The 15336-nt window shown below is 32.3% G+C and overlaps 2 protein-coding genes across 3 annotated transcripts in view; one reads left to right on the top strand and one right to left on the bottom strand.

Annotated features, from left to right (window-relative positions):
* Positions 1 to 15336, bottom strand: part of CEP85L (centrosomal protein 85 like) — a 146918-nt gene that overhangs the window by 81274 nt on the left and 50308 nt on the right. The window lies entirely within an intron of this gene.
* Positions 3393 to 14784, top strand: PLN (phospholamban). The gene is given in 2 exon segments (NM_001003332.1): positions 3393 to 3475; positions 12252 to 14784. A coding segment is annotated over 1 exon segment (159 nt). The 5' UTR covers positions 3393 to 3475; positions 12252 to 12352; the 3' UTR covers positions 12512 to 14784.

Consider the following 15336-nt stretch of genomic DNA (forward strand, 5'->3'; position numbering starts at 1 on the left):
GGCCACAGGCAGCTGTATAGGGCCAAAGCACAGGATACAAAGGAATGTGATAAGAGACAAAGCTAGAAAGACAGGACCTAAAAAAACAAAGAGGTCTAGATTTTAGCCTGTTTGAAAACTCAGTCCTCCTTTCAGAAAGAGGCTGCCCACACAACTACAGAAACACAGAAACTCTTATCTTTTCTGGTGCCATTGACTTTTTATGACAGACTGGGAAAGCCTACTGATCTGTTCTCAGAATGTTTTTATATGCATAAAATACACAGGATTCCAAGTAATTTTTATAGAGACTCCACTGTTAAGGTAGTGAAGCATAAGTATGGGTGGTACAGTTACTTTCTCCCGGAAAATGGTAAAGAGGGGGGGAAAGTAAGTTTACAGTGGAAAATGATGATGACCCTATACTCAGCCAGGTGATCAAGGTTACCAGTAGTGATTAAGTCATGTTGGTATATATATATATATATCAAGAGTATATACTCTTGATATGTAATCAAAATGGTACTTTCTCTCTCTGGCAGTCTGACCATGAAAGAAATATCAGACAAATCCAACTGGGGAACTTTCCTCAAAGGAAAGTCTCAGAAACGATCAAAACCAAAGGGACCAAAGGAGTCATGTCTAATAAATGTAATCTAGTATTCTGGATAGAAAAGGACACTAGAGAAAACTGAGGAAATCTCAATCAAATATGGGCTTTAGTTAAAATAATGTAGCAACACTGCTCCAACTGTTGTGACAAATGTACCATACTAATGTAGGATGTTAACAACAGGGAAAACTGGGTATGGGGTATACAGGAACTTTCTATACTGTTATTTGCAATAATTCTGTACATTTAGAACTGTGCTAAAATAAAACTTCCTTTAAAAAAAATAAGATGCATGGGATTAGAAAGGAAATTATTTATACTGGAAAAGTTATTTTTAAAAAGCAAACTTGCAATGTAGTATCTGTGCTTCTTTATTAATGCATTAAATAACAATATTTCCAGGCAGGCCTAATTGTGGTAATTTCCATGATGGACGTAAACAGTACTTTAAGCTAGCTATAAATAAATATATGAAACTACCTAAGATTACTATAGTGACAGTCAAATATATTGCTAAAGTTTGTAGCCTACAGTTGAAACTGAGATATGCTAAATCTTATTCAGAGTTCAGTAAAAATAAAGATACAATTTGTTTTTTCCTATCCAAGTTCAAGACTACTGAACTCTACCCATAGATTGCAGGTTAAGAATCATCTTCTAAAGGAAAAGAGAAAATAAGCATGCTGACCCTTGAACAACACGGGTTTGAACTGCGTGGGTCCACTTATATGTGGATTTTTTAAAATATATATATATATGCACAATATTATAAATGTATTTTCCTTATGATTTTCTTAACATCTGCCCTTCTCTAGCTTACTTTATCATAAGAATACAGTATATAACACATATACGAAGTACGTGTTCTGTTTTATTAGGGATAAGGCTTCTGGTCAATGATAGGGTTTTAGTAGTTTTTGAGGAGTCAAAAGTTATCTGCAGATTTTCGACGATGTGTGAGGGGGTATCAGCACCCCTACCCCCATGTCAAGGATTGACTGTACTAACACTAAATGGACACTCCATTGCAGGATCTCTAATAGTGAGGACACATACTTCATCCCATTAATCTCTCACAACAAACCCATTCCACAGATAAGGCAACAGGTACAGATTTGAAGCCTCAGTCTATTGCTCAGCAGCTGTCATCTTTGACAAACCACTATAAACCACTCTAGGCTTATATTTTCAACCTAGGTTTATATTACAGTCATCATTGGCAATTGATAATAAGAGATCTTTATTATGTAAGGATTGAAAAACTGCAGCCTTTTGAGCAAAATGTCAAACATTATTCATCCAATTTCTTTAATTTGGGGTTTTATTTTTAAGTTGTAAATTTTCCCTTAGCAACGTTCATGGAGGGTCTTTTGAAATATTTTTTTTTTGTTAGTTTTAGTTGATTCTTTAAATAACAAGAGGTTTGCTTTAGAGAAGGATTTTATCTTTCTTTGGAAGAAGCCAAAACCATCTCCATTTAAGGACACATAAGCAGCTGCTGCACTACATTTTAGTTACCCATAAGAAAGTGAAGCAGGAGGAGCTCACTCTGCTATAAACATTAAAAAAAATTTTAACAAATAGCTCCTCCAGAATTACAGAAGAGATTTAAAAATTGGAATTTGCAGGTGTGTTGATTTAAGAAAATGTAATATGTAGTATAAACAAAAAATCAGAGAAAACAGGAAAATGATGCCTCGTTTTTCCAAAGAATTTTTTTTCCAGTTCTATTCTTATAGATAAACTGTTTTAGGAAGTTCAAATACCATTCCATTTACTAAAACTTTATTTGTATAGTAATTTTCATGAAAACAATTGCTGCATTAAGTGAGGCAATCTTTTTAGAAACTTTATGCACCTTAAATGTAAAACAAAATGCACTTATTTTCAAGAAAGCATCATTAACTAGAATGCCACTGATTAGGAATCTGTGATTATTTCATTTTTACTGTAAAGTTACTTTTGATATTGTCTCCACTTTTTAAAATTTTATTAAGCTTTTATGGTAGTAAAAAAAGATTTTATGGTAGTTTAACACAGCTGTTAAATAAAAAATCTTAAATACTGAAATTTGTAAATTGTAACTATTCTTGGGGTAATATATCAGTTTAAACATTATAATTATTGTTCATAAATATATTGTTAAAGCTCTACCTGAAAAAACACAAATTAATTAAATACATGTATCAGTTCTTACATGCTATGATAAAACTAATTTTTTAAACTGAAAACATTAGCCTGGTTTCCTCACACACACATCCTTTCCCATATAAATATATGAAGACAGAGAACAAAATAAAACAGTGAAAGATATAAAACTTGATTCTGTGAAAATATTTAATTGCTGTATTGTTAGAAGCTAACAGTATGAAACTGCAGTATTAAAGCAACAGCAGCGACAATACAATGAAAGTTATTTGACTAAGCCAATAATATTCTCACTCATTAAAATTCCATATATCTATTTTAGTTCTTCAACATTATCACCATCAGTACACAATTATTTCTAAGCCTGAAGATTCATGAATCTTTAAAGGGAGCTTTCTACCACCCCAAACTTTTTTTTTTTTCATTTATCTCCCATACACTTTTAAAAATTACAAGCAAAAAAATGTGGCACAAAGTGTTAATGACCTTTCCATACTCAAAGTAAGATAAGTGACATTCTAAAAGGTTTGGTTGTGATAAGACTATGGCTAACCAATCATAACTTCAGAATTCTTGTATGACATCATAAGACCTCCCTAGAACACTTTTCCTCCTACACCTACTTCAATTGTTGCCATAAGTCTGGTAACAGAGTCAGAAAACTTTCTAACTAAACACCGATAAGACTTCATACAACTCACAATACTTTATATTGTAATCATCACAAGAGCCAAGGTAAGAAATAGATTTCATTAATTTTGGTAATTCTTGTTTTTCAGAATTCAAAATTACTAAACTTTTTCAAGAGTTAACCATGTTTTGTAAATTTCAGTTCAAAGTTAATAAAATGTGTGATATGACAAAAACTTTAATTTCTAAATAAATGCCTGTTTGGTGACAGTAAGAGCAAGACTTAACTTTGAAATAATAAGGGTCGCATCATCTTTGACCTTGGTTAGTGATTTGTCATTTTAATTTGACTTTCATTTTTGCTTCTGAAAAGTGGATTTTTCCAATTAAAATATCTTTCAATTATGTAACTATATTTGGTGGTAATGGAGATCTTATTCCTTCAAGCAAAAACAATGGCTACATCTTGTTATCTGTTACTGTGCTGAAAAACAGGGTAGGACTGGGCTTCTATTTACATCTGTGATACTATGAACAGTCGTGTGATTGTACAACACGCACACTGCTGGCATGATTATTCCAATATTATCAGTATGATTCTTTACAATAAATATTTAACAGAACTTTTTAAAATATAAAACAAACTAATTTTAAAATGCATTTGAAGACTTTTTCCCTCTCTATAGAGTCCACTCAACTTTTAACACTTCTAAAAATAATTCCAAGATTTAATAAATTCAATTACTTACATGAAATCAAGCTTGGAAATTTTAAAACATCCATTAAAAACACATGTAAAATTCTTTGTAAAGTTAGAGAATACTAATTTGGCACTTTTAAAAAATAAAGACACATTATTTTGGCAGAACATTCCTAAATATCTCATTTTAGTGAATCTGATAAAATGTTTATTCCGCCTATTAATGAATATACTGTTACCAAGTTACTATCCTCCGTGGTTTCTCATTATCCTCTCCTGCATTTTTAAGGGGGAGGGGGGGAACGATGGAGAAGGAAACTTTTCAAATGCCCAGAGATGAAGATGATACATTTTATGACTTCTGTCTGAATTCCACTTACTCTTGATGTTACAATCCTCAGTTTAATATACAAAATGTATCTTCATTCTTAAATCTCTATCAGTCAGGACATAGAGAATCACATCAATTTTATCTCATTTCTATTTTCATATGTATGTCAAAATAAAATTTATCTCTGGAATTCTAAGCTCCTATGATATTAACTCTATTGCTTTTTACAGAAAAGGACTTTGTAATTCCACAAGCAGCTTTCCTTAAGACATGTGAAAACATTTCTAATTTTTGCCTACCACTGAGATACTGTAACCACTTCTCAATATCTTTATATTCATAAAATGTATTTCCTTTGGTATCACATGAAAGTCACTTGGTGCAGGTGTTTTATACACATATTTATGCATTTTTACTCAAATACCTATCAAATTACATTCTCACACTTGAAATGGGATATTCATGAGCTCTTTTATGGTACAAGAATTTCACATCACATATTGCTCCAAAAAGTTGATAATTTCTAGAAAGAGCACAAATTCAGCTATTAAAGTTATTCTTCAATAAATAATGTATACAGGCTAATAAAAATTACAGTGACAGCTCTTCAAATTTCAAACAGAAATACCCTACTGGCAGACTAGTCCCAACTAGTTTATCTCTATCATAGGATGAAATTTAAGCATTGTCTTTGTTTTAAGAAGACAGGAGGTTTAACTTGTTAAAAAAAAAAAGTGAGAGATAAAATAAAATGGAAGAAATATGAAGGATGTTTATGAAAAACTGATTGTTTTAAAAACATGTAAAAGAGCTAAAGTACTTGCTTTACTAAGAAGTCAGTCACTGCCATTTCCTAAAACTCAAGTATCAAAATTATTTTAACAACATTTTAGTGGAAATAATATTCCACTAATATTCTTTAAGGAAAATAATATTCCAGAGAAAAAACCTGTATTTGGTTACATATTTTTATGTATTATTTCTTAATCTCACTAATAAGTTGGAGATAGGGTAGTTATATAAACAAAGTATTTGTATAAATAAAATTTGTATAAAAGAATAAAAATTTTAATGATCATGCAATATATTATGAAATGTGTTAGATCATGTAACATATTAAATTTTTAAGTAAAAATTAAATGTAAAGATTAGATAACTCTCTAAGTTAGACTGTATATTTATTACCAGTCCTAGAAATAAAGTCATTTAAAATTTCCTTCTTTACTCCTGTACAATCTTCTAAATGTACTATTATATACAAAAATTTCATTTGATTCTTTTAACTCCCTGTATGTTTGACACTGCATCTCTTACAATTTCGGAAACAGATGCATAAAGGTGAACTGCAAGGTCACAGAACTAGGAAATGGTGGTGGCCTTGGCTGAAGCCAAGATTTTAGAACTCTAAACCACATGCACATCACATCCACTGATGAACATGGCTTAAAAATACATCATGACATTGGCAAAGCAAAATAAACTGAACGTCCTCAAATAATGTTAGTGGTACTCTAAATGCAAAGTTAGAGGACACAGACCTCTGTATTTTAATTTAAAACCACTCCATTTCATTTAAAGCTAATTTATACATGCAGTGTTATGTCCTTAATAATCTATATAACAGTCTCCTGATCACTTATAAGGACAGAGATAGAAGAAAGTTATAGATGTCCTTGTTGTTATTAAGCAATAGACCATGGAAAGCAAAACTCAAAATAACTGCACAGGCTTTAAAAAAACAATATAACATACCACAATCAACATCTCCTTTTATTTAATTTGTTTCTTTCCTAAAATTCATGTCTTTAATCTATTTAGCCTTGATGCCTAAAAATTAGGTTAACTTCTCAAAACTTTTCACAAAAACCACACTTCTGTACTTTATTCCAATTCCAATATTAAATCCTTACTTCAATTTCACTTCTGGCTTCCCCACATTCTACCACTTAAAATATTCTGCCCCATTTAAGTGCTTGGACAGAGGAATCTTGCTTTGTTATTTATGCTATGAAAATGACTTTCATCTAAACTGTGAATGAAAAATGTTGATCAGAGTAGCAAAGGAATAAACCTAAAGGTTAAAAATCAAGGAAATAATCTTTCTAAATTACAATTACCTAAATCAGGTAATAATACATAGTCTCTTTGAACATGTCCAGAAATTATACTTCAATGTTCTTACCCTATCTAATTCTGAAGCATGTGTTACCAAATAAACACAATAAAGTGAAGCCTGGGCCTACAGCTCCACCCCAGTATACTCATAGTCTACTGAGGACCTCTAGTGATTTTTAAACTGTACTCCACCTTCAGGTCTTTCAAAAAAAAAAAAAAAAAAAAAGACCAATTCACTTATTAGTGGGGATTTATTTAACTAGCGTTCATTTTTCCTTCAAACTTCTCCCCTGCATTCTCTTCCCACATCTTTTTCCCCAAAAGAAGACTCTGAAGTCTCAATGACTACAGAGTAAAAGAAATCTGTAATTGTTAAAAAATTAATTTTAACATAATAAACAGATAAATTAAGACAAGCCTATAGACAAAACAGGAACAGCAATGCGACAATTTCAAAGAGAAAAATCTCTCTATGCTATTGTTTAATGAATTTTCCTCAAGGCAGAGCTTTACAGCAAGGAAAATATTTCATTATGGAGTCAATTTAGGGGTTGAGAATATATTGATTTTTATATTTACACAATTCTTTCCATAACCAGGCAGAAGCAGCCTGAAGATTCTTTCAAATAGCCAGTGTGGACCAACAAAGTTCTGGATATTGCTGCCAAAGCAACTTCAAATAAAACTTTCAAGTTTAGTATTAGGCAATCTCAAAAGGAAAATTATGGGACGCCTGGGTTTATTCATGAGAGACACAGAGAGAGAGAGGCAGACACAGGCAGAGGGAGAAGCAGGCTCCACACAGGGAGCCCGATGTGGGATTCGATCCCAGGACTCCAGGATCACGCCCTGTGCTGAAGGCAGGCGCTAAACCACTGAGCCATCCAGGGATCCCCTAAATATTTTTGAAAAAAGGAAAATTATTCTACCAAATAGAAATTCTGGATACCCACAGACTGATTATAAATCTATGATGAACTGTCCTGACTTAATTCAACAAATCAAAAAAAAATTGCATACACAATCACTTTCAGATATCTGCAAAAAGGACAGTAAATAGTAAGAAAAAATAAAACCCCAAAATAATCTTAATAATAGATAGGTCCTATATACCCAAACCTAAAGAAAAGTCTAATCTTTTGAACCAATTAAATGAAAAAAAATTCTAAAAGTATCTGTCGGACTCTAGTGTTGGACCAGTTAATACACATTAGTAATACACATTACTTGAATTTACTAGGAAAATATGTCCACATTTACTAAAAGTAAGCAGCCAAAAATAAAAAGGGAAGAAAATTCTGAATTCTATAAATAATCTCAGGAATTTATGGTTTCAGGAGAGAAAGTATCCCCAAAAAACTGAAGTTCAGAAAGTTATGCAAAGCACTGAAAGTACTTAAGTTATAGGTAAGGATTGCTACTTACCATATACTGCATTGTTAAGGTTTCAATTTCCTAGCAAGTCATAAAGCAGACCACCGAAAGTTTTCCAAAGTCTACTGAGACTGAGATTTGTTTTGCATAAGAATTCATCCGACATTACATTAAGAAATAGGATTCACCACAAAGTGAGAGCCCTAGCCGAGGCTGATACAGTACCTCCCACCCAAACTGTTGCCGACCATGGCACGCTGTATTAGTTGAAAGATTAAGAGTTCCCTGTGGTTTGTCTTCCCTTCCTCCACTTCAAAAAACAGAATATTATCTTGAATTTGATCAGACAGTATTTACTTCCCAATTTCATTTCTGAGCAAATGAAGTAGACAATGAAAAGACTTTATAAATCCTACACATAATAGTATTCTTCCATCTCTCCAAAAATTAAAATAATCCTAGATCCCACAGTATACAAAATACTCTATGGGTACTTTTCTGCCTCTTACATGTGACTCAAGGGACAGGAATCTGGCACTTCTACAACCAGTCCCTATCAAAGAATCTTTCATATTTTTAATATCCTGATTCTACAGCCTGAGTGATGAATTAACTTTTAAAGTGCCCTTACTCCTCCTGTCACAAACAACTAATCTATGCATTTCCTTTAAAAGGGTAGTAGTAGGGGGACGCCTGGGTGGCTCAGGGGTTTGGCGCCTGCCTTCGGCCCAGGGCGTGATCCTAGAGACCTGGGATCGAGTCCCACATCGGGCTCCCTGCAGGGAGCCTGCTTCCCCCTCTGCCTGTGTCTCTGCCCCTCTCTCTCTCTTTCTCATGAATAAATAAAATCTTTTTTAAAAATTTTTTTAAAAATAAAAGGAGAGGTAGGAATAATTTCCATCTCCATCAGTGCTCTGCCAGATACAAGTTCAAAACCTACCAATACAATCTATTTATGATTATCCCAAAGGAATACTCTATTATCACCAGATAAAATGAATATAAAGTGAAACTACTTATTTCGAGGCTTTCCATCAAATATTACTACTAACAGCTTGGCCCTCAGGAAGGGAGGAAAAGAAAAAGACTGTAGGAGTTCTAAATTCAAAGAATGTTACGAGTGCAGAGAAAAGAATGATAAACACCGGGCAACCATGCCATAAGTTAATGATGCAGTGAAGGCCACAGACAATTCCAAAGAGTTGATATATGATATGAAGACCCATCTTATATGGATGAATTCTGGTTTAATTATTATCATACAGATTTTGGAAGTTCAGTAGAATCAGGACTCAACATATTTCGGAGTTTGCACTGTAAAATAAGTTGGGCCCAATAAATTGAAAGCATACTACTAACATTTCAGCATGTAAAGCAGATTTGTTCTTGGTGTTAGTGTAAGATTATAAAGTGGCTATAAATCAGTTTAAATAATAACATATACCTAAGTTTGACAAGAAACCACACTATTTTTGGTTATTCTCTTTATATCCTATTTGTTTCCACAAACAAACTATCCTTTTTCAGTAAGACTTGGCTGTTAAAGTATCATGAGATCATCTCTAAAGTATATTTGTCATACTTCCATCAGTAGAGAGTTTATCTCCCCGGGTGTACTTCTTCATACTTCACAAACACAAAATATACCTATCTGTATAAGGTCTCCTTCAGGTTAATGTTGTTAATATTAACAGCAATTTATCTAAGCTGTAATCCTCTAAGGCTCATTTCCCTTATCTGTAATAGAGACTTGAGAAGAATATTGAAGATTATGTGTTCAACCATCAAATTCTGTTACCCTAACTGGTTAGTTAATCTGTTAAAGTCACAGCACCATCTTTGATCATTAACAATTTTCTAAAACTATTAAAGTAAATCATAAGAATCCCTTATTCAACTTCACTGATTTTTCAAATATTAACAACTATGCACTGCATACCAGAATGCAAAATAAATGTGTGGTTCCTTATACTCATGAACTAGATGTCTACCTGGGGGCAAGGACAAATGAATCAAAATTACAGCACAGCCTGATTGCCCTCCTGATATAGGTAACATGGAAACCAGCGGAGGTGATAACCAATTTTACCTTAATGAGTAATGGAAAGTTTCATTAGGAAGTGATATTTAAACTGGGCCTTAAGGATCAACTGAAGTTTGCCTGGCAATGAATCAAAGGTAGAGCAGACTGTGGGGGAAGGGGGAGGGTAGACATTCCAGACAGAGCCAGAACAACATGTGCAAAAGACAGAATCAAAAAAGGCAATGAAGTATTTATGGAAAGGTGACATGTTTCATGTGACTCAAGTCCCACTCATCAAAGTGTCAGGATAGGGAACTCTTGCATATAGCTTCAAGATGCACAACTAGCCAGCTTCCGCCTTTTTCCATGTTTTATCTCACAGTAATTTTTAGAATCAGAACATTTAGACGATTTAAGTCATGAAACTTCACAAAAGTGTAAGTTCAAATAGGAATGACCAATGCTAGTTCTTATTCCTTTCTTGACTCTACTGTTATACATTCTCACATAAACAACTACTCAATTACACAAAAGAATAAATAATAGGGATATTCCCCACAGTTAACCGATAGAATTCATTAGAACATGCAAATATAAGCAGAAAAAACTTAAAGGATGCATTTTCTTAAAGAATAAACTGTAAAAAAAAAAAAAACAAAAAACTATTTCTACAGTAGTTTCTCTGAGGAATTCAAACAAAAGTAATTACATTAAATAAACACATTTATGTTGCCATTTCCCACCAAGTAGCAGAGGTATTATAAATTAACAGCCACTTGTATTAGACAATTCAGAATATATGCTACAGACATACATATGCTAGAGAAACACCAGTTGTTACCAACTCTTTAAGAGAATGAAGTTTTATACAAGTTAGCTATTTGGGTCTCCTCACTACAGACCAATACTAGGAAGCAGGCCAGAGTCTCCAGCCAAATGAAAGCCCAGTTTAGCATATAATTCGAGCTTCATAGAGCTGAACTACAGAATCTAACACCCACAGACAGGGCTTCTTTGTAAACCTAAATGCCTAGCTGTCACTGATAACACCGGAAATACATCTTCCCTCTCCCATTTTTTAAGTTCTCCCCTCTGCTCTCCTCAGCACTAGTCTCACTCGGAAATGGAGCTGACCGGTTGAGCTGGGCTTTCATGGACTGTATAGAGATTAGGGAAAAAATGAAATTTGGATACTGGGAAAGGTGGTAACATTTTCATCAACAATGATATATCAATAAATGTTAACAGCCATTATCTCTGGGCAGTTAATAATGGGTTTTTTAAATTCCATTTCGATTTTTTGTTTCAAAACTTATATAGAAATATCTTAATTGACAATAAAAAAAACCCAAATCTTAGTAACTATTATCTCTGAAGTTAATTTACAGTTAATTTCTAATCTCTAATTTTTCTATAATAATGCATTGTTTTATTCTGTCTCATTTATTACCAGAAATAATTAGGCAAAATAACTCAGGGAAAGCCCTTAAAGAAAGAACATGAAACCACTGCTCTTGAGTACAGGTCATTTCTAAATAGAAACTGTCTGTGGTATACAGCAAGATAACGGTAATATTTTTTTAGATTTATTTATTTATTTTAGGGGAAAGGCAGAGAGAGAGACTTAAGCAGACTCCAAGCTGAGCACACAGCCTGATAAGGGGCTATGTCTCATGACTCTGAGATCATGTACTGAGCTAAAACCAAGAATCGGCTGCTTAACCAACTGTGCCACCCAGGCCCCTAGGTAATAATTCTATTATTATGCTTTCTGAGTCGTTCTTCAGTACTTAATATCAAGTCTCGTTAAAATGCTACTCAAAATAGCATATTCTACAAAGCTATAGAATAATAAAAAGGAATGACAAACATTTGAATCTGTAATTCTGATAAAATACTTTTCATTTAACTATTTTATTTTGGACTAAAATCAACATCTGGAAAACAATTTCTTACGCATTTGTTTTTATGAGATTTTCTCTGAAGCCATTAATACACTAGTGTTCACAACAATTATGCTCATAGAGAAATAGTCTTAATGAAACTATATGTTAGAACTTTTGCTCAGGGTAATAGTCCAAAATGAGTTGCACCCTAAACCAAACTATACTTCTAGCCATTTTGAGAGAAGGAGGCAAAAGATTGAAGTTATTACACTCCAAACACAAGATAGATAAGACCTCATGGTGACCCTCATCAAAAAGGAATACAGAGATAATTTGATGTCACAAATACAAATAATATTAAGGAAGATGAATTAATACAAATTGTGTTTTTACCTGTTCAGAGAATAGGTTACACACATGATCCTAACCCAGTCATTATTTTTATATTCCAGGCTACCTAAAAGAAGAGAGTGGTTGAGCTCACATTTGGCCGCCAGCTTTTTACCTTTCTCTTCACCATTTAAAACTTGAGACTTCCTGCTTTCCTGGGGTCATGGATAAAGTCCAATACCTCACTCGCTCTGCTATTAGAAGAGCTTCAACCATTGAAATGCCTCAACAAGCACGTCAAAATCTTCAGAACCTATTTATAAATTTCTGTCTCATTTTAATATGTCTCTTGTTGATCTGCATCATTGTGATGCTTCTCTGAAGTTCTGCTGCAATCTCCAGTGATGCAACTTGTCACCATCAACTTAATATCTGCCATCCCATGAAGAGGGGAAAATAATACTATATAACAGACCACTTCTAAGTAGAAGATTTTACTTGTGAAAAGGTCAAGATTCAGAACAAAAGAAATTATTAACAAATGTCTTCATCTGTGGGATTTTGTAAACATGAAAAGAGCTTTATTTTCAAAAATTAACTTCAAAATGACTATAGGTGCGCATAATGTAATTGCTGAATTCCTCAACAAAGCTTGTAAAAGTTTCTATGCCAAATTTTTTCTGAGGGTAAAGTAGGAGTTTAGTTTTAAAACTGCTCTGCTAACCAGTTCACTTCACATATAAAGCATTAGCTTCACTATTTGAGCTAAATATTTATATTGTACTGTAAATGCCTATGTAATGTTTATTAAGATTTTTCAAGTCTCCGCTAAGTACGAAAATAATCATCCAAATGAAGTCATCATTTGAAATAGCCTACTGATTCCTTACATCTGTTATCTTTATAATTATCATTCAGAAGTCTTTCTAGTAATAGTAACTCTCATAACCTACATTTTGAAATATAAATTGTATTCTTTCTCTGTACAACACTAACATCTTTTTTTAAGTTTATGAGAATCAAGTAGGAAAAAATAAGACCATACTCTTACATAAATAAAATTTCTCTTAACTTTTTCAAAGAATTACAGAGTTGTAGTGTATGAAGGCAAACCATAAATCTGCTCTCTGTAGTACATTATGATCAAGAGACAAAAACAATTGGTTAATTTAACAGCTGAGAGTATGATTAGCCAATTACTAATACACTAACAGAACAGAGTCTAACATAAGGCACTGTAGTTGATCACCTAAGTACATAACTTACCACATTATGTCTTTGAAATCATGAAATCTTAAGACTTTAGAATGATTTTATAGATTGTCTTCTATTCTTAACCTCATACTTAATATAGGCAAGGAAAAGAATTTTAAAAATAAAAGGAGAAATACTCTTTCAAGCATTAAAAAAATAAAATTTGGGGTTCCCCAATATTAATTCCTTGATCATATTTTGACATGAACTCTTTGTCCTACTGTTTATAACAAGATATAGCTATTTTCCTTAATCTATCAACCAAATGTTCAATACCTATTTGGTAGGCAATCCTACCATGCTAAATTATAAACCCAGTAATGTCAATCTACAATTTTTTCCTTAAATACATTTTCAATTTCCCCTCTGATCATTTAAAAATATCTTCTAACTCATAATAGAAGTAAAAATTGGTATTGGAAAATATATTCACCAAAATTTGGTAATTTAACTTGATTCTGTTTAAAATTAGGTTTAAAGTGGTTTATACCTATACTGCATAATCCAGTAATTTTAACTTCAAGACATATTACTAATATAGCAACTACTAAGAGAATAAAGAACATATTATTTACTGTATTATTTGTGGAAATGTGGCTACTAAAAGAATTTGAAAAGTCAGTACTGATCTTGGTTTATATATATATAGTACAAGTGCTGCTAACAGATTAGTAAAGGAGACACTGCTTTTGGATTTTTTCTGGGTACCTGACAGGTAATGGGGATGGGCAGGGGAATAATTTTGGTTCACAGATACCTGAGGAACAGAGGGAAAAGAATCTCATACCAACAGGGAGATTTCTTCAGCAAAGCCTCATCTAATACCAAATAGAACACTTATAGATAGTAAGCAATATATTCAACATTACCAGTTATTAGTAATTATTTGTGAAAGAAGTAACCAAGTTCTATAGCTGCACTGATGTTAATAAGTGGGAAATCTGAAATGCTAAAATTCTATTCCTTTCATTTTAATGTTCATTATTACTTATATCAACACCAAACTATAAAATGTGAAGCTATGGGTTATTTCCCTAAGTAAAATAAAAATAAGTTTTTGTTTTTCATTCTGCCTTCAATAGAAATTAAAACCTTTTTCTTGAAGATTACGGAATACTAGAACTCAGATTATAATGTAGAACAAAAACCTAACCTTTAAACGGAACTTATTTATTCTGTTTATCATGATATGTAAAGAATAAGATATAATAAGACAATGTATTTAAAATTTTTAAATACCAAATATTCTTTCTACTGTAGAATAAATTCTACTAATCTTAATTTACAGGGTACTAAAAATGAACTCATTTTTAAATGTTTAATGTTGCCTTTTATATACTTTAGTTGGTTCAAAATGTTTATTTAATGCAAATCACCTATATTAAAAAAAGAACCTTCTTGAACTCAGTGAAATGGCTCTTTAATACACCTCATGATTGATAGGACCATAAAACAATCATTATAAGTAGTTTTGATTTTATAGAATGTTTTCAGTGACTCTTCTCAAAATATGACCAAGATTTCCTCTTATAGACACAAGAGGGCAGACCTACATAAAACAATGAATTTTCTACTATTTAGATTTTACTTCCACTTTATTTTTTAATCTTTTGGTAAAGTGAGAAAACTATAATATTTACAAAAAATATTTGCTCTTCTGCTAAGTAACAGCACAACTTTAAGATGTATAGAATTATATGCCAATACTATGTAGAAAGTTAAAAGCCTAAAAGAAAGTCCAACATATTACTAATTTATTAAAGCACGTATACAAAAACCAATTATATGCTTTCTAACCACCTAATGACTGTATCATAATGTCACATCCTATCTATTTAGTGTCATAGGGTTCACATCTTTCAATACAGTTATATCTTTTTATACAGTAAAAAAAAAAGACAAAAATAAGAAAACTTTCTTTTTAGAGTATGCAATAGAATATATAAAACATTC

Source organism: Canis lupus, chromosome 1 (genome assembly GCF_011100685.1).
Source record: "Canis lupus familiaris isolate Mischka breed German Shepherd chromosome 1, alternate assembly UU_Cfam_GSD_1.0, whole genome shotgun sequence".
Taxonomy (NCBI): domain Eukaryota; kingdom Metazoa; phylum Chordata; class Mammalia; order Carnivora; family Canidae; genus Canis; species Canis lupus.